Raw genomic sequence first — 25,792 nt, 5'->3', positions numbered from 1 at the left:
ACGCCTCTGACACCGCGCCCCCTTAGGGAATTAATCACCAGGTCAGCTATTATAATTGGTTCCCCCCGGAAATTTGTTATGTCTGTGTGCGGCGACGCCCGATGTTCTGGAACCACGCGAGTATCGTCTCCATCAATCAGTATTACCGTGGCAACGTTGTGGGGGCTTCACTTTCCCTGCGGCCAGTGGAGGGGAAATACAATTATGCAGCCGGCAAACGAAGGAGAGTCAAACAGAAGGAGAAAGAGAGAGGAAGCCCACCTTTTAAAAAAAAAAATGGAGGGGGGGGTGGGAGAGTCTCTCTGAGCCGAACAAGCAGAACATAGAGGTTTGTACGTTTCCTGACGTAAATTCCTCTATGTTCTGCACATGGCTTGGATCACTGTGCCTTTTTCGGATTCATTGGCCTGCCAACAGAAGCTCTGTGTGAATGTAGGAAGACAATATATACAGTCTAGACCAATACATTCATCACAAATTGGTAATTAATGGGCTGCCATAAGTGATGCCAGTTGAAAAGGGATGTCTTATTTGCTGCTGTTGTGCTATTATATAGTTTGTGACTTCGTTTTACCGGCTTTTTGTTCAGAATTTCAGAGCACGTTAGTCTCTTTTTCATCACAAAGACATGCCTCAACTCTGCATGCCCACTAAATCAATAACCGAGACGACTAATTAAGCCATGCATCAATTACTCATCCCAATTAAGGTACAGAACAGAAATCAGGTGTGCATTCACTCCAGCGCAGATATCGATTGAATACGACCATGAGCTGTCTAGCCAGGGCCAGAGTAGTTCCAGTTCAGTCAGGCAACAAGTGAGCCTCTGAGCATGAGACTTCATTAGACTATATTCCTTTGCATTTCTTTTGTGTGTGTGTGCGTGTGTGTGTGTGTGTGTGTGTGTGTGTGTGTGTGTGTGTGTGTGTGTGTGTGTGTGTGTGTGTGTGTGTGTGTGTGTGTTTGTGCGTGGGTCTGTGTGTTTGAGAGTATGCTTGGTTAACTCTCACTTGCTGCAAATTGATTATTAGACAACACAAAATTGTTCAGTTTTTGAAAATATTGTGCTGAGCCTTTTTGTATGTCACAATTTTGGAGTCTAATCAGGATAAATAACAATGCAGGCAATTTTTCCTCACACACACACACACACAAACACACACACACACACACACACACACACACACACACACACACACACACACACACACACACACACACACAACCCTAGTCCACACCATACATGTGTGTGTGTGTGTGTGTGTGCGTGTGTGCGTGCGCGTGTGCGTGTGCGCGCGTGTGTGTGTGTGTGTGTGGAGCCACTAATTAGCCTATCCGGCATGTCTTTGGAGGTAGGGGTAGATCCTGAATCCCCCCATGATAATGAAGAGAACATACTGCATATGAAACACATGAAACAACCCCTGATGCTGTACTTAATTTGCATTCCATGCAGGTACATTCACAGATGTACTTCAGAATAAAACTTCTCTCCAAGGGGTCACATCTTCGTAATACGTTTCCAGTGTAAAAAAACGAGGCAGCATGGGATTTGTAGTCCATGCATGTCCTTGCTTCCATTCATTTCCTTAAGCAACTTTTTCCAAATCAAAGGGCTTGGTGAAGCTCACAGTGCACACTGGTGGTATTTCAATAGGACATCATTGTATATATAAGTATGTTCAGTATCGTGATCACATATTGCAAAAAAAACAAATTACCACTGAATTCATATTGTTATTATGGTTGGGACTATTATGTGTTATTTGTATTATTACAATTATTTTCGGTCTATCTTTGTTCCCTCACCCCTATCTTCTTCATCCAAACTCCACCCTCATCTGTTTGCTGTTTGATTTTGTTTCTTTCGTCAGGTCTCTCTCGGCTCCCCAGGGAAATATATCAGCAGGGTGACTTTCTTCTGCTAATCCTCATCCATAGGCCTATTTGCTCTTCTGTCACCTCCAGAAAAACACCCCGTTTTTTTTGTACATTATTGCCTGCGGCAGTTTTATGTACTGTTTGACAGCATATGTGGTGTGGCTCAATCACATGTAAACAGACCAGGCTTTTCTGCCTTTTGTTAATATTGGACAAGTGGAAGAGCAGCAGATACTGATGGATTAGCACCATAGTCATTGTGACATAGACTTCTATTAAAAAAACTCCCAAACAGACAGTGACGTTATGAGAAACGACACGGACATCCTCAGGAACAAAGAGCTAGTGTATTGTCAATCTTTTATCTCCGACAGTGCGGGTTATATTTAGGTTAGAACTTGAGGAGCGTTCTTCTCATGTTTGTTCCTCCAATGTTTGCATGCCTGATTGTCCTTATTATCTTAGTGATTGATAATGCTTTTCTGATTACATTCATTCAATCACATGCAAGCAAACAAGCCACACATACATCACACACACACAATGTGCATTGGGTAAAGTGTCGCAAGTGCACCGACACATGCACTTATCAAAGATAATCGAAGGCCAAGCATCTTAATCTGATGTATTTTTCCAGATTTTCAACAAGAGCCACTCGTAATTTTCCAAAAATTACCAAATCTGACCTTTTATTTTCTATTATTTATGATGTAGGTAACTTTAACTAACTCTATCTGTCCCTCAGTGTGCAACGTGGCTGCCATAATTCAGTCGTGCTTCGGTTTATCAGACCAAAATAATTTCTGTTAAATTAGATCACTGGAAATCGACTTCAGCCTAAACCGTCTAATCTCTTGAATTTAATTTTCCCGGAGAAATACATTAATGCCCTCCATCATTTAGTAGATGACTGGAAGGAAAGTGATTTACCCTTAACTCGAGAAAGGGCCTTGTCTCGGTCTGATAAACAAATTCATCCCTAATCCTTAATTGTGTCAAAAGAAGGATTTACCACTTAATTTGAAGAAAACAAAGCCCCAAAGCAGTGCACTGTGATTTCTAATCAAACCTATGCTAATATCGCGGGGTCTTTCAGCTCTCAATGTGATGGAAATCATGGGGGCATGTACCTGATCCACTAGAGTTGATTGGTGCTTGATGTTAATGCTAATGTTTAGATAATGACAGAGACACAGGACCTGTGCACTTCAGCTTGATATATTTTGGTAAACAGCTCAAATCTATTGAGGGTACCAGATATAAAAATGCTAGTTTCTCTAGTTTCTCTATGATCTTTAGCTTAGTTCAATATATGAGTGTTTCAGATGTGTCAGGCTACAGCAAAGCCATTTATGTTTAGTCATCTGTATTTCCTATGGGTTTATGGTACTTAAGAAAGACACGTGTTTATATTTGAACCTTATTTTTTTTTTTACAGATTAGGACTATTCCATGTGGAATTCTGTATATCCTATACATTTATCCCCAGGCCATGCAGGATCAGTAGCCACTCATTTTATGTTTATGCATTTGGTACAATCATTTGCATGTAGGCCTATTTATTTATGGTATCCAATATTATTAAGGTGTCAAAGCACTTATTTAGTTAGAGTAGGTATGGACTTGGCGAAGGGATTGAATCCTAAGTGATAACCTTGACTATCAACATTAATAGCCGACGGAAACCAACAGCTAATCATCTGCCCACACGGAGGAGGGCGCTTGAGGAATATGCTCGTTTTTGCATTGGAAGAAAATAGTTTCACGTGCGCTATTGATTGACCTACTAAACGTTTATTTTTACAAAGAGCGAATAACGGTTCAGGAAAAACGAGGTGTGAGGTCAGGTAACAGACTTAACGCTTTGAATAAAATAACAATAAAAGACTATTTGCTTTAAACTTAATATTTAAAAAAGCATTTCAAAGGACAGATATTTTTTATCCTTTTAGCACCACTGCGTTTCTCGCAAAGGAACGACTTGTGGGTAAAAGAGTTCTCTCGCTCACTCGCGCTGAAGTCCCCGACTCCCCGCTCGCTCTCATGCATCAGCACCCGAGGACACGAGAGCGATAGCAGCAGAGCGCGGGAAAGGTGCAGACGTGAAGGAGAAGAAGGTGCGCGTATACACAGTCAGCCTCTCCTCCGGCGTCATCTCAGTAGCCGTCTCGCCCTCGCCGTAGAGGTTGATGTCGCCGTTGCCGTAGCAGGAGTCGAGCGGAGTGGAGGAGGAGAAGGGGGATTTAACTTTACCACGGAAAAGACCTATGGTTGGATTTTGGGTATTTTTTCCTTCGCCAATGCCAAAGGAAATATGCAGCGAAGCTTCACCATCCTCTGCACCAGTTTACTGGGGATATGCTTGGGTTCAACCGCAGGTTTCCCAAGTAACATCAATATAGGTAAGAAATGCGCACACGCGTTTTCTTTTAAAGGTTTTTCCGTAGATCTTCGCGCGACGTTGGCGTCGAATACGCTAAAGTTTTGGTTGTTTTTCGCTGCCGTTTTTCGGTAGTTTGGTCGTCTAACAGATTTTCTCTCGTGTTCGGTTTTAATACCTCTTTTGCTGTCATTTACAGGTGGATTATTCCCAATCGAATCACACGAATATGAGGTTTTTCGGTTCGCGCTCACGCATCACCTGGAAGTCCCCAAACTGGTGCCGCAAGTGGATGTGGTCAAGATGGGGAACAGCTTCTCAATGACATATGCATGTAAGTACGATTTCATGGGGATCTATTTAATCAAATCCTATGTTCCCATTGTTAAACATGTCCGCTCGTGCCCCCTCCTCCATTCAAACTGTTGCTGAGAATAATTTGTTACGAGACCATGTCAAGAATAACTGCTGAATTCAATGCAAATTCCCGTTTATCAGTGGATTTTTCTTATTGTTCAACGTCGTTATGATTATTTTACCGAATGGGCGATTCACGTGTTGAATCACACTCAACAGTGTCGGATGGTGCGGAAATAATAGTCCGTTTGATAGATCTGAATCGGTTTAATCTCTAATACTAATTTGATGTACTACTGACAATCAACCACACTGATCTGATCGATTATAGTTAAAGATTAAAACCTGTCTAAACGTATTTTCACTTTTATGCGATTATCGCCAGTGCGCACTCCGAGACTCCCTCTCTGCCACACTCACTCACATACACGCGGGCACAGACGGAGTCAACCACCCACACTTATGCATGCATATAGTCTACACACCTACACACACAAAAATACAAACGACATTCTTTGTCTTTTTTTTTTTAACCTTAGACCTGGAGTGCCGACCTGGAGTTGGAAAACAATATTCAAATGTATCTGGCTTCAATCATTGATAATATACTATAATATTAATAATAAACTGCATGCAATAAGAATCATTACCCCGTTGCATGAAAGCCATTCAAAACATATAATTAGTTAGATTTATACACTATGGCCTTAAATGTGGATTTTGGAGGCAGCATCGTTTTAAGGTTAATTAGCAATCAAAAGGTCATGCCAGAGTTCCTCAGAGAATTACAATGTAGGCCTATGTCACATACATTACACATTACACATCACACATTAGCATCAAAATAAACATAAACCCATTTCTCAACTTGCTTCAAGTTGTTTCTATTTAATTGGAGAAACCAAACAGACAAGAAGAAGAATGAGCGTGTTTATAGCAAATAGTCATGGAGCAAAGCTGAATGACATCTCTATAAGTAGCTGCATACTTCTCATGATTCGATTTTTTTTTCTGACATGCTGAAACTATGATTAGACAATAGAAACACACACACACACACACACACACACACACACACACACACACACACACACACACACACACACACACACACACACACACACACACACACACACACACACACACACACACACACTCTCTCTCTCTCTCTCTCTCTCTCTCTCTCTCTCTCTCTCTCTCTCTCTCTCTCTCTCCCTTTATGAGATCGCCTCTCCCTTCTCACAATTATCATCCACCTGCCAATCAGCCTATCATGCTTCCTATGTGGGTTGCTGAAGCAGTAGCTGTCTAATGCACTGTAAACAGTCCCCCATGCTGTCATTAACAAGACAGTGCTCACCCTGTGCGATGCAAACAAATAAGGGGGGCCAGGGGCTGTTTCCAAGGGGGCTTGTTCGAGCAGAGCCAACACATATGTCAGAATCAGAGAAGGAGTGTGACATTGCATGTACCTAGTAGAAGGGGAGACGGGTTTCAATGCCGCTAAGGATTGTATTGAGAAATACACAACCCCAAATCCAACCTGCAAATACACCTGTGTATATGTGAACTTAATGTTCCTGCTGATTGCACACTCTGGCGGAGACTTTTGAGAAATTGCTCTCTGCTTTCAATTACACTGAACACTTGAAAACTCACATCCCAATGTGCTTGGTTGCCATGGAAAAAAAAATCCACTTAGTTTTTCAGAAAAATATATTGGTGGGTTTACACTGACTTCTGTTTTTGAGCTCATATCCGATTACGGAAGATGTGTCACGTTCCGGTCCCGTCCTCCGGTCGCCGTCACATCACGTTTTAACATCCGCTCATCACTGTGACGTGCAGGTCCATGGGCTGCATGGTTGAGATGGCAGGCTGACGCCGATACTGGCAAAGGGAAGAGTATGGCCAATGAAGACGACACCCTCTTCCCCAGCTGTGTGTATGTTGCTTCCAAAATAGCCCCCCCCCACACACACACACACACGGTGTGTGTGTGTGTGTGTGTGTGGTGGAGATGTGTTAGGAACGAGAGAGGCCCCAGGGCCTTGTGTTTCCATCGATTCAGACACCAAAGGCAGGTTGTTCTTTGTGTTAATTGTCAGCTCGTTGGTTACTGAAACCATGTGTAGAGAATCAGTCGAGAAGCATACGCACGGATGTGTAGCTTTCTTACGTGGTGCTGATGCACTTCGGTGTGGGTCGGCGCTCTTACAGTGTGTATTTCGTTTGTGTGTCTGTGTGTGTGTGTGTGTGTGTGTGTGTGTGTGTGTGTGTGTGTGCGCAGGTGATAATCCCATGTGTTTGGTTGTGGTTGAACCTTTGTATGCAGGACTGTGTCTGAGTGCCAACACTGACATCTCCTGAGCAGACCATGGTGGAGTGACGGCTTACCTCTATGTGTGTTTGTGTGTGTGTGTGTGTGTGTGTGTGTGTGTGTGTGTGTGTGTGTGTGTGTGTGTGTGTGTGTGTGTGTGTGTGTGTGGGGGTTTGTGTGTTTGTGTGTGTGTCTCTGTGTGTGTGTCTCTGTGTGTGTGTTTGTGTGTGTGTAGTAAGGGGAACAAACTCAGAAGGTTCTTGCTGGTCGCAAATGTGTGAATAGGCCCTTGTGCCGTTGGGGGTTGAATGGCACTCCGGATGCACGTGATATGCATCATCAGCTAGACACACACGCACACACGCACGCACGCATGCATGCACACGTATGCGCACACACGCAGAGCGAGAACCCAGACACCTGGTCAACAGAGGGATAGGAGGAAGGCTTTTGAATAACGGGGAGTAAGGTGGGTGGATGGTGGTGATGGGGAAGCCTGGTTGAATTAGTGAAAAGGTTGAAAAAAGGGGATTAGGTAAAAAAAGAAAATATTAGAGAGTGAGAAAGACAGAGATAGGGTGTGGAATAGAGATTCATAACAGGAGACGTAAGAGTACAGATGGGATGTGGAGACTTGAATTGAGTCTGGGGACTAATAAGGCTCTAACTGGTGGAGCGGTTTGATCTGACAAAACAATGTGACACAGCGATACATGCGGTGTCAGAGCCCGTTTGCCTTCTCCCTTGACTCTCTAACAGCAGCGCCATGCGCAGCCAAGTAGCTAATGTGGTAGAAAAACCCTGTTCTGCACTGTCATTTTTATTCATATTTATTAGGAGGATTTTTATCAAATATTATTGAAACAGGCTTACATATCGACTTATGTCGCATACACGTTAGTCACTTCTCTGTATCAGTTAGATATCACATTAACATAATCTGCTATTGACTGGATAAATATATTCAATTTAAAGTATGGCTTCATATCGAAATCCACTGCAGGTTCCTGCCAATATCCATATTGTTCTTTGATTTCTGTGTACAAGGCGCTGAGCTTATCTCCGGCTATTTGCAGCCCAAATCTCATATCACAGAGTAAATAAGTCTTACTTTGATTCTTAGAGATCGGCCAGCAAAAAAAGGCAGCATTTAGTACCCTAGCGACCAAGCTTCATGAGCATCTGGCATGACTTTGATTTTGTGTCCAAGTGTACAAAACCAATAACCAACCACCTTTCATTACTGCTAATTAGGACCCAGGCATAGAACCATTTGTGTTGTCATCCACGCTGGGCTGCAATCCCCTTCCCCCACCCCGAGCGTCCCAGGATCTGTTGGAGGCAACTGGAAGAGAATCTAAGGGACAGCTTTAATCAATGCTGGAAGGTCTACACAGAGGCCCTTTCCTTCCTGGTCAATGCCCAGGAGAGGACAGGGTCGTAAGAGAGATAGGGAATGTTGTGGGAGGGGAGATGATAGGAGGGGGGAGGAGGAGGTGAGGGAGAGGAAAGGTGGGGAAGGGTAGGGGGTAGGAGAACTAGGAGATGGGGAAAAAGGGGAAAGAGGAGAGGATATGAGAGAGATGGGAGAGGAGAGATTTTTGAACTAGCTTAGGGCAGATATGAATTGCAACCCAGTGGTGTCTGCAGGTCCACTTCGTTATAGCCAAGTAAAGGAGACACGATCAATTCACTTATTTAATGTTTTCTTTCTCAAACGTGCACTCACACATGCTTGTCATCTATATATATATATATATATATATATATATATATATATATATTAACATGCACAATTGCTTGGAGAAGATGGAGCTTAAGCAGATGCTTTTAATGTATTATTCAGCGCAGCCCATCAAAAGCTATTGCTTCATGGAGTTATGAGCATAAATACTGTAATGTAATAATCACCCCATGGAAAAGAGGAGGGCTCTCCTGTGAAAAAAAGAAAAAGTAAGAAGCAAAGGATTGCCTTGGAAAGAAAAACAAAAGCCGATATAAATATCTTGTTTTGTGGGGACCTTTTGCTTCTATATACCCACCCCTTTCAAGACCGACTTCTCCCAACCAGAAATACAAACAAAAATAACACTGACCCCTAAGCAGAGAGTCTCCGATGTGATGCAAGTGTGTTGAGGGGGTGGGTGTGGGAGTGCTGGAGGTTACGCTGCAATTTCAGCCCCGATGGCTTGTGTCAATCAGACCCTGGGGTGTTGTACCGGAGCACGTAGCCTGTGGTGCCACTCATTGTGCTACAGCAGCGTCAAGACTTCAACTCTTTATGTTCCCCGCGATTGTCTCGCCGCAACTCCCTGTGCGACGCAGGGGACAGGTCGGGGCGGCTGCGTCGAAGGCAGATGAAATATGTGCACATTTCTGTCCTTTTGGTCGCAGGTGTGACAGTTAAATTGTCAAAAGATTGAGTGAATAAATAAAGAAGAATGGGGAAAATACATAACATGGTAGGAAACTGTGTTCATTCCTTCTGCGCTTGGTGGGCATGGCAGTTGTGATTGTGATGAATCTGGAGGCTTGGATTGTTTTTATTTTTGGTTTGGTTTTGCCTCTGCTGGAGCGTTAGGGATGGGGAAGTGCCCATAGCAATCAATGTAGATCATCTGCAACTGCTCCCCAAACAATACCGGGATAGAGTGCACGCCACAGAGGATATTGTGTTTGTGTGTGTGTGTGTGTGTGTGTGTGTGTGTGTGTGTGTGTGTGTGTGTGTGTGTGTGTGTGTGTGTGTGTGTGTGTGTGTGTGTGTGTGTGTGTGTGTGTCTGTGTGTATGTCTGTGTTTGTGCGGTGTGTGGCTTTTTCCGTTTCCGTATGCAAGTGAGAAAAGTGTATTGTGGATATGATTGCAGATCTGTCCTGGAGCTTGTATATTGTGTGTTTGGGAGAAAGTGTGTTTGTGTGTGTTTGTTTTTGAGTGTTGGCTCAGCTGTGGAGGCAGGGTTATGTTATGGTAATGAGCGAGGAAACAAAAGGCATGTATATGACCTTTCAGCTCTCTGCTGTGGCCTTTCTCTGGGGGGTCAGGAGAAGGCAGGGTGATCTTGAACCACCTCCGGCCCTGCAGCCTGTGACCTTGATGAGAAACCACTGGTCACACATTTCCATCCCTGCCCTTCACACAAACACCTCAGCCCTCCTTCACACATTAGAAACCCTGGCGCACAAACTGTCATGCATGCATGCATGACAGCATGCAGTGCACACATATAAATACACACATATCAGCCCTTTTTATAGTCTGGATACGCTCTTATTAACCTTGTGTGTTCTCCCTCTCTAATTTTTATTCTCTCTTCCATCCTCTCGCCACTTCATTTGTATGTATGTATGTATGTATGTATGTATGTATGTATGTATGTACGTATGTATGTATGTACATATGTACGTATGTATGTATGTATGTATGTATGTATGTATGTATGTATGTATGTATGTACGTATGTACGTATCTATATCTATCTATCCATCTCATTTATACCTTCACTCTCTCATTGCACACACATACACTCTCACCCAACTCCTTCACCGTGCCTCCCGGCTCTCCTCCTTCATTGTCTTTCTGAGCGCGCCCACTAACGACCAGCCCTGTCCCCCACCCCCCACCTTCCCACCCACCACCCACCCACCCACCCGTCCCTCCCTCTGCATTCACACAAGCTAACCAATTATCTAGCAATTCCCAGGCAGCAAATCTGTGCTCTCTGGAGGGGACGCTCCGCCCTCCACATCATGGACGCCGGAGCTCGGCAGCTGGGATTTATGTCAGAATGTGCCGAGATATTGGAGATGAAGAACAGGAGTTACGGCAGTACATGTCAGCTGTCATGTTTCTGATGTAGCTTTCTCTCTCTCTCTCCCTCCCGTGTGTTCTAATGCAGACGGACATGTGGGGCCCCCCTTTCCCTGTCAGACATCTGAGAAGCTCCTGTGTACTCTAATGAGGAACAAAGCGCAGCGTTTATTTATTTTTTTGAACAGCAGTACAACAGCGTAATATACGGGGGGCCGGCTGCTCTCCGGGCGACAGGCGAGGACAGCTCCTGTCATTTAAACAACGGCACAGACATTGTTTTTTTTATGTTTTTGCGTGAAACAACTGTTGTTCAATGACAGCGAGTGCTGCCTCCCGCTAGCATGAGGTTGAAGGATTACACAAGAGGGCTTAATCTACTGTTTCTCTTCTTTTGAGTGCTTATCTACATGTCAGATCTAATAGATAATAATGGATTTCATGAATCAAATGCAATGGGATTTCAAATTTGGATATTGAGAAAGTACTGACTGAGACTATCGCTTACTTCATTTTAAAGATATATAAACACAGCAATCTGATACCATTTTTTCCATATAGTACCTCCCCAGATATCTAATAATCCTGGGTTTGAGCTCCATCCCCATGAAGTGCAAGACTTCCATGACCTCCAGTTCTTGTTTGTTGTTATTAAAGCTTTTACATGGTTTCAGTTATCTGATGTCCCCTAAAGCTGAGTTTGTGATTTACTTTTTACTTTGGCAAGCCTCACATCACACTCACAGAGTTTGGCAAGCTATTTATGCTTATTTTCACAAAGGTTTTGGTTCTTCGTGATTCATTTTAAGAAAAGTCAATCATAAAATGCGCACATTTGACAAAGCAGGACATATCTTCAAATTAATGTTTCGAAATGATCAGTTTACCCGCCTGTACTACCTTATTGCAAGCAACCAAACACGGTCCTATGATTTGTGGAACGACATGTAGAATGTTTTTTATTAATCTCTTTAACGTTTTTTTTCTAACACTTGATGTTCGGTGAATGAAATAAAATGCACAATGCAGGGTGCTTCATTCAGACAAAGAATACATGCCCTCAGTTTATACTAGCACGCATTTGGGAGAGAAAAATTCCTTAGCATGGCCACTATGCATGCAGGGAGTGGAAACAAAAAGTTAAACACACACAAACACACACACAGACACACTGTGCTGCTGTCGCACATTCATAGGAAATACGCCTTGAGACATTCTTTAAGTAGCGGTATCAATAAATTGGGATACTGTATCATTTCTAATGGGAAGGTATGGTGGTACCGTTCCAGTATCGGTATACTCTGCCACACTACCTTGGACCAAAGCACACATTTTCACACGAAAAAGAGACTTCAGTCCTATTTGAAGCGAAAAAATACAGCTTCTTTGCTTCTTATTTGGGTGCCACTTCAGATGTGAACTGAAACTCGTGCTCCTTGTGCATTGGGCTTTGCAATGTTTATTACCATAAGGAGAAAGCAAAGATCTTGTATAGTTAGATAGTTAAAGTAGCAGTAGCAAATACTGACCCAATACCTTTTAACAAAGACACATCGTTTTCATATCCCTTTAGTTACTATTTATTTTGTGACTTAGTTTAACTCCTTCCGTCAAGACAAAATCGGATGCGAGTAGGATCGTCCCACCGCACCTGTTGGCAGTGAGGCGCAGATGGAGGGATGATTGTGGTGGGAGCACCGCGAGGGAGGGGGATAAATTAAAGCCCCTCCCCACGTCCCTCCTCCTCCCTCGATAGGTTGGGGGCTCTGGTTGCCAGGTTCTGACCCGCTGCTCATGTAAGCGTTTATTCAACGCAGGCCGCAGGACTCCAACACGAACCAGATTGGATTTGCGGACGGAAGCTGCGAGGAAATGAGACAATAACCCTGAGTGAGAGAGCATGGGGGGAGGGGGGGAGGGGAGAGAGAGATGTTTGGAGCTGGGGGAGAGATTTCTCACACTCTCCATTACCCGCTTAATGAGGTGTTGCTCAACCATTGTTTTATTACAAGGAGGAGGAGAAGAGGGAAATCGGTGAGTTGGCCATAATGTCGCTGTGGACTCCTCTGCTAGTATGGCATCTGTTCCTTATACTCCCTGTGCTGTTCATATAATCTAACCTCCCCAACACTGACTCTCCCTTTCTTCTCCCACTATCTTTAACAAAAACACTTGCTATCTTTCAGCAATACTTTCTATCTTTTTCACAGAGGCGTCGACGCCGCCATTAATATACCTCCCAGTGGCTGAGTTTGCTATCCCATATTTCACCTTTATTTTGAAAATGCAGTGTTTGTCCTTTTTTTCCTCCCTGACCTTTGCCTGGTTTTAAATGCTCGTAATCTCCAGTGTCAAAGCAGTGCACATTAGCCGTCCCTACGTTCGCACTTCCGAGGGCTTGTTTCATAGTTTTTGTCTTCTACCCATTCAAATTTATATCTTTGAACAATTTTCTGAAGCACCACTACTTTCTTCAAGTCGTTTGGTCCAGCCGTCCTCTCCCCTCCTATTGTATGAGCAGAAGGAAGGGGTGTGAGGCAGGCATTGCCGCTCAGTCTTCCCCTGAGTGCGTGGGAGCCAGGGATGTTTACGCCAGGGACCAGCAGGCACCAGTCTGTGAACCCCGTCCCTCAGAGGGCCCTGGGTCCTCATTGCGGGGGTTGGGTTCGATGTGCTGTGTAGAGAACTATGTAATGGCGGGTGAAAAGAAAATGAATTTACTATTTTCAAGCCTACAAACACGTTTGCACTCCCGCGACCTGCAGGAGGAAACATCTTCATCCATGGTTTAAGACAATATGGTTGTGCTACTGTTTCTATGACTACTATGTCTACACTACACGGACCACCAAATACAGCGTGGAATTAGTTTTATCTCCCACTCCATGAAATAGATTGGCGGCGCACGGTTCACATTGGCTTCCCACCTACCTGCTGGTATTACAAATGCTGATGCGTGGCACTGCTGCATCGTTTTGCTCCTCTGAACAGAGAGAGGGAGATTGATTGCAGTGTGTGACTCATGCTATCTAGGAGGAGTTTGGCTGAGTGGGCTGTCCACGCCCACCACCTGACTGACGGCTTCCACAAAGGGTGTGTGCGTGTGTCTGAGAGAGAGAGAGAGAGAGAGAGAGAGAGAGAGAGAGAGAGAGAGAGAGAGAGAGAGAGAGAGAGAGAGAGAGAGAGTGATAGAGAGAGTCAGAGAGAGTGAGAGAGAGTGAGAGTGAGAGTGATAGAGAGAGAGAGAGAGAGAGAGAGAGAGAGAGAGTGAGAGTGAGAGTGAGAGAGAGAGAGAGAGAGAGAGTGAGAGAGAGAGAGAGAGAGAGAGAGAGAGAGAGAGAGAGAGAGAGAGTGAGAGAGAGAGAGAGAGACTCATGTCAAAACAAATACGACAAACACGACAGACTTAACAATGGGCTTTTTTCGTAGACAGCAAGGATGTGATTGTCTGTAGGCATGACCAAGTGTGTGTTTGCTTCTGTGTGCACCGGCTATGCTGTGGGTTTTGTATTGACTTCTCTTGTCAGTCTCGCTCTCTCTCGCCCTTTCTCCCTCTCTTCCATTTTCAAAGCTGATTAGCGTTTTTTGGAACAAGCGTAGGACCGTAGGGGAACAAGAATGTTCCCCTGTTTTTATTCCATTCCTTCTTAATTCCACAGTTATTGGCAATGAGTCGATGGAGATAAGAGCGCATTTCCATGGCGTCTTGTGTTCGTGGGAGTGTGGCTTCTGTGTCAACCACTCTATAGTCTCAGAGATCTGCATGTTTGATGGCGTAACCCTGTGCCCTAACAGTGGAGCAAAATGTTATCTCAGATTCAATTAAGGATTTGAATGTGTTTAATCTAACGTATGGAAATGTTTCCCTCGGTTGAACAGGAGTGGTAATTAGTAAACGCTGGGACATAATTCAGGTGAATTGATGCAAACCGTCTTTTCACAGATCCACATGAATACAACATGTATCAGTTCAATGTTTACTCTGCGACTGATTCATACTGATATTGTTTTTTGTTCTTGGATCCTTTTTTTCAACACTGCCGTTTTTCGAGTGATGCTCTTGGAAGATTCAGCTGACAAGCGTGGCCAATATGACCACATGCTGTGTCCTTGAGTTCTGCAGAGGACATTGACTTTATATGTAACATGCCTAAGTGGCCAGAGTCCTTGTCTTATCAAGGCAATGCCGAACTCTGAGAATCCAGGTTCTGGAGTTCTGCTGTTCGCTGAAACGAAAGGGGTTGGACTGTTGACTGATGCCTACCAAAAGATAAAACATCCATAAAAGTCATCAAGTTTGACATTCACTTTGGAAATATTGCGTTAAAGCACTGTGTTATTGGGCATTCTATGGCGTGAAAAACTGATTTAAATTGAAGTTTAAGCTTTTTTATAAGCTATTTCGTGTCCCTTTCTAGCCTTGTTGTTCACACTGTAGATTGCGATTGTAAAACAAGTGAGCAGATTGGTAAATCAAATGTTCAACTAATAACACAGAAGCTCATTCCATACTTCATAAATCTTTATGGAGATTGAAAGGAGGACTGTGAAGCTGCTAGTCTGACATAACAGCTAAAGGAAGTAGTTATATTCTTGACAGAGTCAAGGGGCAGGGGCTGTTTCATACTGGCTGGTATTGCCGACCTTTCTCCCTACGTTATTAAATCTAACAATGTTTGTAATAATCGTTTGACATAATATTTACAGAAATTACCCAATACGTGGTTATATGTATAAAAGAAGTATGATTTTCAACAAAAGCCTAAACAATTCCCCTTATTAAATGGTAATGAAAATGCTAATAATTGATTGCCCATGCATCCATTCTGCACAAGCTAATGAAGGCACCATATGGTGTATACATGATATGGCTCTGATGATCCTTACAAACTTGCATGCATGCCTACGTACACACACACACACACACACACACACACACACACACACACACACACACACACACACACACACACACACACACACACACACACACACACACACATGCATGTCTTGGTTTGTCTTGGTTTGTCTGGTTTTATCAGATTAGGAGGATTTGGCATCTGATAGCAATTCCTTGCAGCTTGCGGCCGTCTGAAAATGAGGCTTGAGCTGCGATGTTGCAAGTGTTGGAGCCGCCTGAGCATCTTCTAAACGGTTGTGGTTGGAAGCAGAAAGTAAAGACTCCAGTGAGTTTTTCAATTTGGATGTTCAAAGTGTCAAAATGCCTCCTGTCATATTCCTTTTTTAAATCCTTTGGATTGAGGCCCTCTTATAACGAGCAGTTTATTTGCACATTTATAAGCTAGAACATTGACTATGATCCATAATTAAAGTTCATTGAACATAGTGCTTACCATTATACTTTATTTAAACACCGTTTATGTCAGAGCCCTTAAGCAATATTATGGACCAATAAAAACCAACAGCAGTCTATAAGGCCAAATCCAAACTATTTAAACACAGTGAGAGAGAACCATGCTCTTCCAGTATACACATTACACATACAGAGAATACTGACAGCCATGGCCGTCTATACTATCCTACCATCCTATCGGACACATCCTGTGCAGATGATGCTGCTGTCTCCCCCCTGGTCATCAACACAGCGATCATATGGGCAGCAGGCAGAGTCACTGATATCTGTCATGGGATATCTGGCTCACACTAAGCCCAGGAACAGCTGCGGGATACGGGTACACTGGGAGCAGGGAGAGACAGAAGCAGCGGGAGTGGCACCTGACAGCTGCCCCTGTTGTGTTACCATCAATCCTTTCCAGGTTGCGGCTTTCTTTCTATTACCGGTACTTTATTAAAAAATAAGTAGAACTAGTTGGCCACAGTGCTGAGCAGGCAGGATGGCCTCGTGGTGTTTGTGAATTATGGAAGCAGCCGAAAAGATCTGGGTTAAAGTAACATTTAAAGTGCACCCTTTGCATAATTTTTTTCATTCCTGCAAATTGTACTCAAGTTCAAAGTCAGAGTCCAACGAGTCTGGGTGAACAGGGCATTTCACGTTCTTTCGCTTTACATTTGTTTCGACCAATCACGTTGCTGGGTGCGGGGATCTGTAAGCGCGTTATTTGGGAGCACAAACCCAACCAGCATTGGTCAACTGTAAAAAAGAGTCTTAAATGTTTAATATCAACACTGTGGAGACTGGCCACTGTAGAAAAAAATATTCCCCTTCTGAAAGCTGCGTCCACTCGAGCAAATCAGTTTTCTTTGGTAGAATATGTAAATAAACAGAAAACAAGGCGCCTGTTTTCAGGTTCCGGCCCAGGCTCTGTGCCTTCCCTAAGAAGTTCTGCTAGTAGGACTGTTGGATCCCCAGATTAAGAAGATCTAAATAAAATCACTGTAAATTACTTTTTATAAAAGCATCTGCTACATTACTAAATAGATAGCACTGGTGGCCATGATGGGGAGCCGATGGAAGATAGTGCTGGAGAAGTGAATTCCCATGTCACTAGTGCAGGTTCACTTTAAATGGCAAGATGGGAAAAAACGATGAAGACCTGCTATATTCCCAGTAACCTACAGTTATTTATTGTGTGCTACAGGTGCTTGTTATTGATGGGAAATCGATGGATGTAGACTGTAATGTGCAGTACACCCAGTGGATTTTACAATAACCAATAAATCACAACAAGGTCTGTGAGTTATTTCCCTAGTCGTCAATTCAACAATTCAAAAGTATACATATACAAAGTATACATACATTTCAAATAAAAATAAACGTACAATCCATTCCTCTTTTATCACGATAACATCTGGACCAATTGACTGCCCTCTTCGCTAGATACTAGATACATGCACCAAGGTGGCTCCTCCAACCCATTCCACGGAGTCGACCCAAGAAGAGAAGTAGATAAAACTCTGTATGTTGAATCCTTGTGTGACCGAACATAGACCTTCCCAACCTCCACCCCATCTGAGGGATTTGAAGGAGTCACCCCTAGGACCGAGCATTAAACATCATAACCGCTAAGCCAAATGACTGCGGCCAGACAGGTCAGCGATTACCACACTCCCAGGGGTATGGGGGGTGGGGGTGGGGGGGGGGTTAAGGACGGGGCGGGGAGGGACTGCAGCGCTTTCATCTCTGCTGCACATGCAGAAAATACATTTGAAAAAGGGGGGTACCTTTGCAAACCTGGCGGGTAAACCCTGGCGGAAAGGGACGGTCGAGAGGGTGAGAGAGGGACAAATTTGCGAGCTGGACAGGGTGCTGCAGGCCGTGGAAGGCAGATAGGTGTAGGACATTACTAGGTCTGCATGGTGAGGTGCAACATGTCTATTTCAGGGCATCGCTTTAAGTAGAGTGAGTCACCAAGCTATTCGAGCACTAAAAGCGATGTATGTGTGAATGTGTTTGTGCGTGCACTGTGCAGGTATATCTGTGTGTATGTGTGTGTGTGTATGTGTGTGTGCCTGTGCGTGTGCGTGTGTGTGTGTGTGTGTGTGTGTGTGGATATGTGGGCTGGTCGGTAAGTAAGTGCATGTAACGACCACAAACACACACACTCTTAAAACACGCCCGTACAGTATGTGCGCTTCACTTGCCTGCGTAGATGGCTCTGCATGGCTCTGGCGGGTAAGGCCTTTTGGATGCGGGCCATGCTCTCCCCCGTTCTCCCCCGTCTCTAGCAGTGAGCTGGCCCAGGGATGGGGACAGACAGCCCCTTCAATCTGCTTGGTAAATACTGTGAAACGTAAGGCCCTCCCGCAGCCACAGCGGAAAATAGCCCAGGCCAGAATAGCCCTGAGTCCACACACAGAGATGGCTTTGTTTTAGAAAGCTAGGGGGGGATAGAGAGAATAGAGAAACATGAATGGTTGAATGGAACGGTATCAGAACAAAAGATTCGGGTAGAGGCAATTTGAGGAAGTTGAAGAAATGGTAGAAGCCGTGATGGTGGGAAATTGGATGGGAGAACGACTTTAGAACGATGGCTGAAAGAAAAGGACTGAAGGATGGTGACGGATCCCTTCTGCTTGTGAAATGTCAATGGAACTGTGGGGTTTTATTGATTAACCTCTTCCCTCCTCTAGCCGCCCCTCCCCCACCCGTCCAACTTTCAATAAAGGCCAGCCGTCACAAAGTCTTTCCCCGTAAAGTCGAAACAAATCCATGATTATTTTATAGCACGAAATGTCCCCCCGAAATGGAAAACAATTGAGCTGCAACTAATGCCTCGAGAAAATGTCACCTTATCCAAAAGCCAACGGATTGATTACTTGAAGTTGATAATGCAAACACTATGAAATTCAACCTTCTATTACTTACTCTGTACCCCCTCCCTTCTTCTCTTGTCTCTCTGCAGTCTGCTCCCAGTTCTCTAAGGGGGTGTACGCCATCATCGGGCTCTACGACCGTAAGACGGTCAACATGCTCATGTCCTTCTGTGGCGCGCTGCACGTGTGCTTCGTCACGCCGTCCTTCCCCATCGAGACGGCCAACCAGTTCGTCATCCAGCTGAGGCCCGAGCTGCAGGACGCCCTGGTGGGGGTGATCGACCACTACAGCTGGACCAAGTTTGTCTACATGTACAGCTCCGATTCAGGTAGAATAGATGCTGCTTCTCTTTCTCTCTCTCGCTCGATCACGCTCAATCTTGTTCTCTCGCACGCTCGATCTCACACTCGATCTCTAGCTCTATCTCTCTCGCTCCCGCTCCCGCTTCCACTCTCTCTCTCTTTCTCTCTCTCTCTCTCTCTCTCTCTCTCTCTCTCTCTCTCTCTCTCTCTCTCTCTCCCCCTCCCCCCCCCTCTCTCTCTCTCTCTCTCTCCCCCTCTCTCTACACTGACCGCATGCATAAGCCAGACCATATAGTCTCCCCTAACCCTGCTTCCCTGACAATGGTTGATCTTCATATTCTTGTGAATAAGTTGTCCAACGGATAATAATGTGAGGAAAGATTGCAAATTATAGAGATAACGAGATGGAATTAAATAAATAAAACGAGAGAAGAAAGGAAAGAAAAAAAGATGGAGGGATAAAGGAAGCCTCACCGCATGCTTTCTCCATGTCCTATTCCTCTGCTTCTCTTGCGTTATTTGATCTTCATATTTTAGTTGTGTGTGGTCGGACAAATAATTGCAGAGTGGCAGACTGGCAGTGTTGGAGTGGGATGTCGGTGGTGTACGTTTCTCACACTGTGACCCTTCCGCTCAGGGTTTCGCTTTCATTATGGGATGTGTCGCTATGTTTGTGTATCAAACAATAATGCTATGCGGTTGTGATCAATGCGAAAAAGACAGAAATGGCAACTGCGGGCTGTGTGCAAGGCTGCTATTGGGAGTACCAGTCGTTACACAGAGCGCCATGAGTCACCGTCTTATTGCCATGGCAACAGCAATGGGGTCAAACGTAGCTAATTTGTCGAAATGAGCAATCGTCAAAGAATTTGTTCTTTTCTGCCCGTGGTTTGGAACAGAGAGTAGGACACAGAGGAGGGTATTGACCCAGCGGTTGCCAATAGATGGAGCAGACAATGGGTCGTATAATTAAGTTTTTTTTTTGGCAAGAATTGCCTTTTTTCCTTTCGAAGTTATGAAAGACGAATATTTGAGCATGCAATTATAACGCCAGCCTCTGTGTAAAAGTATGCCTGCAAGGCACAAAAGGACAATCTGTCAACACCAGGTGTGGTAGTCATCCCCCCTCCTGTTCCCCCCGCCTCCATTCTTCTTAAGCCAATCAGATGCTAACTTCCCACAATGCAGTGTCAACTTCACCAGGTGTTGTGTGTATTGGAGCATGTCCATGATAGATCTACTTTCTGGGTTTGTGCCTGTGTGTGTGTGTGCGTGTTTGTTTCCGAGTGGTCAATTTCCCTCTATAATCCCAATTGAATTTCTTCCATTATTTTTATTTTACAATTATATATTAAAAAAAAGTCAATTTCTTTCTATTTACAATATACCTAATAAAGTATACATAGGCTTATGCATTGCCTATGCCATAAGCCTATGTATACGGTAGCATGTGGTTGTTAAGTAAGTAATATTATTAAGCACAAAATTATATCATATCAACGCCTCATCGAGGCGTTTACATTGAGTTGAATGGGACTGTACACACACAACTCAATTTCAGCGAAAGGGCAACACTAAACACCAAGGTCCATTTTTATGGCTCTAGCAAGAGGATAAATACGTTATCCAATCACATTCAGCTGTCTTTTTCATAGTCACCATGGACACCGTGCAAGTTGTAGGACATGGCAGAGGTAACAGCTTGTCTACGTTTCTCAACACACAGTATTCTGACTGCATCCATGGTGGTTAACAACGATTACAGTGTGCACCACAAGCGACAGCTTAATTGCACCTTGTATACGTGAATGTAGCTTGATTTTGATTACATGAAGGTGTGCAGTTGTATCGCAACAGTTTTTGTTTTGGATACCAACTTTCTTGTGATAGCCTATTTTAGTTATTGAACAGGGGAAACAACCTCAAAAACTAACGTCTCCTAAACATCCATGTATTAAAGAATGCACAACCACTTATCATAATCCCCCTCATCCATGCATAGTCATTCGCTACCCTATTTTACACTTACAAAGAAAAACTCCAGTATAATCCAATCCTCTGAATCCATAGGATATTTTGGTGAATGGAAGGAGCATAAGCTCGTCTTCACTAGGCTATATAGATTGAGTATTCCATCAGCCTTTTCACCGGTACGATTATTATAGGAATATGTTGCATGATCCCTTTTAACGTGCGTGAAAACTATTTTTCATCAGCCTTCGTGTGAGAAAAGCCGTTTGGTTTCCATGCGGTTAGGCCGAGTTCAGAAGGGCGAGATTCGCTCAGGTCAGCCAACACATTTTAAAAAAAAATTATTCATACACATTCGAATTGTAATTTCAGCATTAGGTTAGACTCCAGAAATGTCTTCAAACAGCACTAGTGTTTGTGTGTGTGTGCAGGTGGATACATGTTGTTTGTGTATGTGTTTTGTACCTGGGCATTTGCATGTCTGCATGGCTGACATGTGCATGGCTTGTCTAGGCAAGCGAGTGTCTTAGACAAACCATGCACAAAACCACATTTCTAACAAATAAACTATATTAAAACTAAAATGTTCCTCTATGATTCTGCTGTGATGTCTCCTGTTTTGTCTATCGTCTTATTTCCAACGTCAGGGGAAGCAAGGGGATTAAGTGTGCTTTAACTGACAAATCCCGTTCTCGCTTTGTGCCCAAACTACCCACAGACAGACACACACAAGCACATCCACACCCACACCTCAGTGCTGTTTCAGATCGGAAATGCCACAAGAACCCTTGAAGTCCCCTCAATCAGACGGTCGGAAAGTGCAGGGCCACGTATGACCATGTGTATGTGTGTGTGTGTTTAAAGTCACATGACATGTGAGAGGTAGTCTGTTGGAATCCCTATCAGCGGTGCCTGTTGCCTGGATACATATTTTACAAATATCCTTCCTACTCATTTTCTTTAAGCCCTCAAGAGAAATATTTATTTGACTGTTATGAATATTTGTGTGTATTTGGTCTTTTTCGTGCCAATGAATATTTATTTTGGCAATTTCTCATGAATATAAAAAATGTTGCAATAGTTGCAGCCGGAAATGTCATGATATGAGCAAAATCTCGATAATTCATTTTGGCCTTGTCACGCAGCGTTCCCCGTCTGTCTGGAGACAAAGTGCCCCTGGTCCCTAGGCAGCAGCAGGCAAAACAAACGCGTTGTCCATTTAAACCTCATCATAAACAATGCTTGCAGATTCATTTCCCAAAGTGTGTCGTACGGTCTACCTGTGGCCTGTAACCAGGGTGTCTGTGTGCGTAAAATGGTTGTGTTGACAGCTACTCTGTGCTATTAGTCACACGCCAGGTGCCTTTATTTTTTTACCTTGCCAAGGTCTGCTTTAGCTTCTCTGACTGGGGACTTGATTTATAGCAACGCATTAGCCTGCTAGCGCTCCCTATTTCTTCCTTCATTCTCTCCCTCGTTCCTGGTTTCTTTCTAATTAATTAGCATGTTACTTGTATGTTTTTTTTTTTGCATGCATTGATTGGAAATGTTTGATGAAGGAGAAAGGGAGGGAGTAAGTTGTAGCAATAAATTGCAAGGGACTTGAAACGCTTTGATGTGTCGTGACCAGCTCAACATTTGTATATTATTGGGTCTTTCACCACTGAATTAAAATGTTTAAAAAAGACATGGAGAGAGCAAATTGAAATAGAAAAAGAAGGAAAGAAAGAAGTTATAAGAAAGAATGGCTTGAATGAAATGCTTGACTGTGTTGTTGCACGGAGCTGTCCATGGTGCTGAAACCACTATGTCCAACTGGACTTGGAAACAACAGCTTACCCGTTTTTTGTGTCAAGCCTGCGAATTCCACAGGATTCGCAGGCTTGACACACAGTACTGATGTAGAGCCCAGGCCATCCTCAGGCCTTTCATCAATTTCACCGCTCAAAATAAATCTGCAGAGGGTCCAAAATGATTCACCCATGAGCAAAACCGATTGTATAAAAACTGCAAAATTCAAGGAGCTATGATTTGCTCTTTACCTGTCCATTTTTGTATGCTACCTTAGCAGCCCACCTAGTTTTACATTTTTATTGCTTCTACATAAAATGCCAGTCATGCTAATGCTTTTTTCATCACATTCAAATACATTACAAAAATTTCACAATGTTTGAAGTTCAGAAAACCGTATGATAATATGTAGAAATCGTTCAGGCTATAGCTATGACGTAAAACACACACACATTCTCCCAATCAACCCTTTGATTATTCGCAGGTAGAACAACAGAAGGTTTTCTGTTGCACAGACGTGTTGACACCAACCGGGAGTGCTATGAAATACAAATGAAGGACCGCTGTGTGATTAATCCTCTCAACTTTTTTTAATAATTACTTTGGTTGTTCAACTCAGCTGGGTAATATCTGCCAATCAGCTCCAGTTGTTTCCACCCTGGTTTCTAATTGGTTCACCGTAGGGCAGCTATAAGGAAGAACAGCCACAGTCTGATTGTAAATCTGTTGGCGCGATCAATGTGAACTCTAATCACCTTTTATTTCCTGTCGTCCCGAGTGATTAACCCCCTCAGCGGCGCCTTTAGCCCCTCTGCCCCTCGTCCCCCCGGGAAGACAGTAGTGTCACAGCGTATTGGAGTGGTGTGCAACACCACTCCAATACATAAGCTAATTGACACTGGGAGGCCACTTCACCTTGGTGAGATTGGGCCATCTGCTAGCATATACAGGGGCCATCGTTTGTGAGTGTGGAAGAAGGAACTGTGGCCGGTTTACTCGTGATAACAACATTGGCATGCACTGTGCTGCATAATGGACTCTTATTTATCTACTCGGCCGCAGCACTGATTCAGAATGGTTTGCTTATCAGACACAGGTTAGGGTCTTGGTTAACCTTTCTTTTACCTGGTCGTATGTCTTGGAGCAAGCCGGTGTTTACATACTGAGTTGTGAGCTGCACTGCGGTGTTAATGGTGCGTGCACAACCATGGCATAAAATATACCCTCCCGAGTATTCAGTTCAGTTGATAGATACGAGTCGTTAAGCTAGTCGTCCATGATTCAGGCCTCTAACGCCACGTAGAGAATACTCACGTTGGTTTTCCACATTTAGATGTCCTCTCACGCCCTTTCATCCAGTTTGAATCCAGACTTGGTACACTTATGCACTTTGTGTTGTTTTTAGCTTCCATGCAGAACTTGATGTCGAACTGCACTTTGTATCTTGAGATGACACAATTATGCAAATAATAAAAAAAAAACATTAAATGATTCATCTTTCTGATTATGATTGCTTCTCTGCACTTCAGTTGTGTGCTTTTGATTGTTCCGCAGCCTCACTTGAAAGTCACTTTGGATGAAAGAGTCTGCTGCTGAATCTCTAAATATAAATGTAAATGCCTCTTCCATCCGCCATGCGAGTTTACCCATTTGGGTTATTTTTATGTAATTTTTCTATTGACAGGACTTTCCGTGCTTCAGAAAGTTCTGGACACGGCAGCGGAAAGGAACTGGCTGGTGACGTCGGTCAACGTGGAGACCATGACAGAGGCGTCCTTCCTCAAGGTGTTCCAGGACCTGGACAAGAGGAAGGAGGGCCAGATCATCATCGACTGTGAGACCGAGCGGCTTACCGGCATCCTCAAGAAGGTACCCTATGACTCATGGTTTCATTTTGTTCTGCATTAGCATTGGCAGAAAGCAGAGAGTGAGCATGAAAAGTGTTGAGACTTTCGCTCTTGGCTAAATATTTAGTTAAAATAACTTTGTTTCTTTCCCTTAGCTATTTCATCAATGACACAGCCCCATATGCCGAGTCGCAAGTGACAAATAAACTAAATTACATTCGATAATTATGAATATGAATATGAAATGCCTGGCCCAGATTGTTGCATCGATACATCACGGAACATAAAAGCTGTCAGCATGTTCAGTAGTCACAAACCAGCCCATTTGTATTTAATGTCTGCCCTAATCACAGCATTAGTGTCTATATAATACAACTATTAATCCAGTGTCAACCGATCTGACACCACATAGTGTGCAGACACAATGTAGCGATAGAACAGCTTATGGTAAACTGCAGATGGACGTAGCAGATTGAATCGGATGAACAAAGAACAGACGGAACCCAAGTGGTTTCAGCGCCAAAATGGCGGTGTAATCTGGTGGTTGAGTGCGACGGTTCTTTCCCCCGGACCACTGCGGACAGTAAAGATAGATAACTGGGCACTGGCATTCTGGAGCCAGCCATTCCACGGCAACAAAACCGGCCCCTCGCAAATCACTGTGCAGCTGGAGCGGGGGGGGGGGGGGTTGCATGGCCATTAGCACGCACAGCAGACACATGCACAATTACACTCTTGCATCCGCAAACCCGCGCACACACACACACAAACAGTGAATAGTAAAGGCACTAAAAACATTTAAAGCTTTTTATTAATGTGTTAGTGTTTAATGGGCTGGATGAAATGGGTTTATTTTTTCTTCGAATATATTTTTAATTGTTTTTGTGGTTTTCATATTTAT

At 43.8% G+C, this 25,792-nt stretch overlaps 1 protein-coding gene across 5 annotated transcripts in view; it reads left to right on the top strand.

Annotated features, from left to right (window-relative positions):
• The first annotated feature begins 3,756 nt into the window (after positions 1–3,756).
• gria1a (glutamate receptor, ionotropic, AMPA 1a) overlaps positions 3,757–25,792 on the top strand; it is a 63,408-nt gene continuing 41,372 nt past the window's right edge. For 2 of the 5 annotated variants that reach the window (XM_030368879.1, XM_030368882.1), the window contains exons 1-4: positions 3,762–4,283; positions 4,461–4,595; positions 19,069–19,308; positions 24,729–24,913. In XM_030368879.1, the coding sequence (XP_030224739.1) occupies positions 4,196–4,283; positions 4,461–4,595; positions 19,069–19,308; positions 24,729–24,913 (648 nt within the window). In that variant the 5' untranslated portion in view covers positions 3,762–4,195. Of the gene's footprint in view, positions 4,284–4,460; positions 4,596–19,068; positions 19,309–24,728; positions 24,914–25,792 lie in introns of all 5 variants that reach the window. The other 3 variants (XM_030368883.1, XM_030368881.1, XM_030368880.1) reach the window with 3 other exon arrangements.

This window comes from Gadus morhua, chromosome 10, assembly GCF_902167405.1.
Source record: "Gadus morhua chromosome 10, gadMor3.0, whole genome shotgun sequence".
Taxonomy (NCBI): domain Eukaryota; kingdom Metazoa; phylum Chordata; class Actinopteri; order Gadiformes; family Gadidae; genus Gadus; species Gadus morhua.
This window is presented reverse-complemented; position numbering and strand designations above follow the sequence as displayed.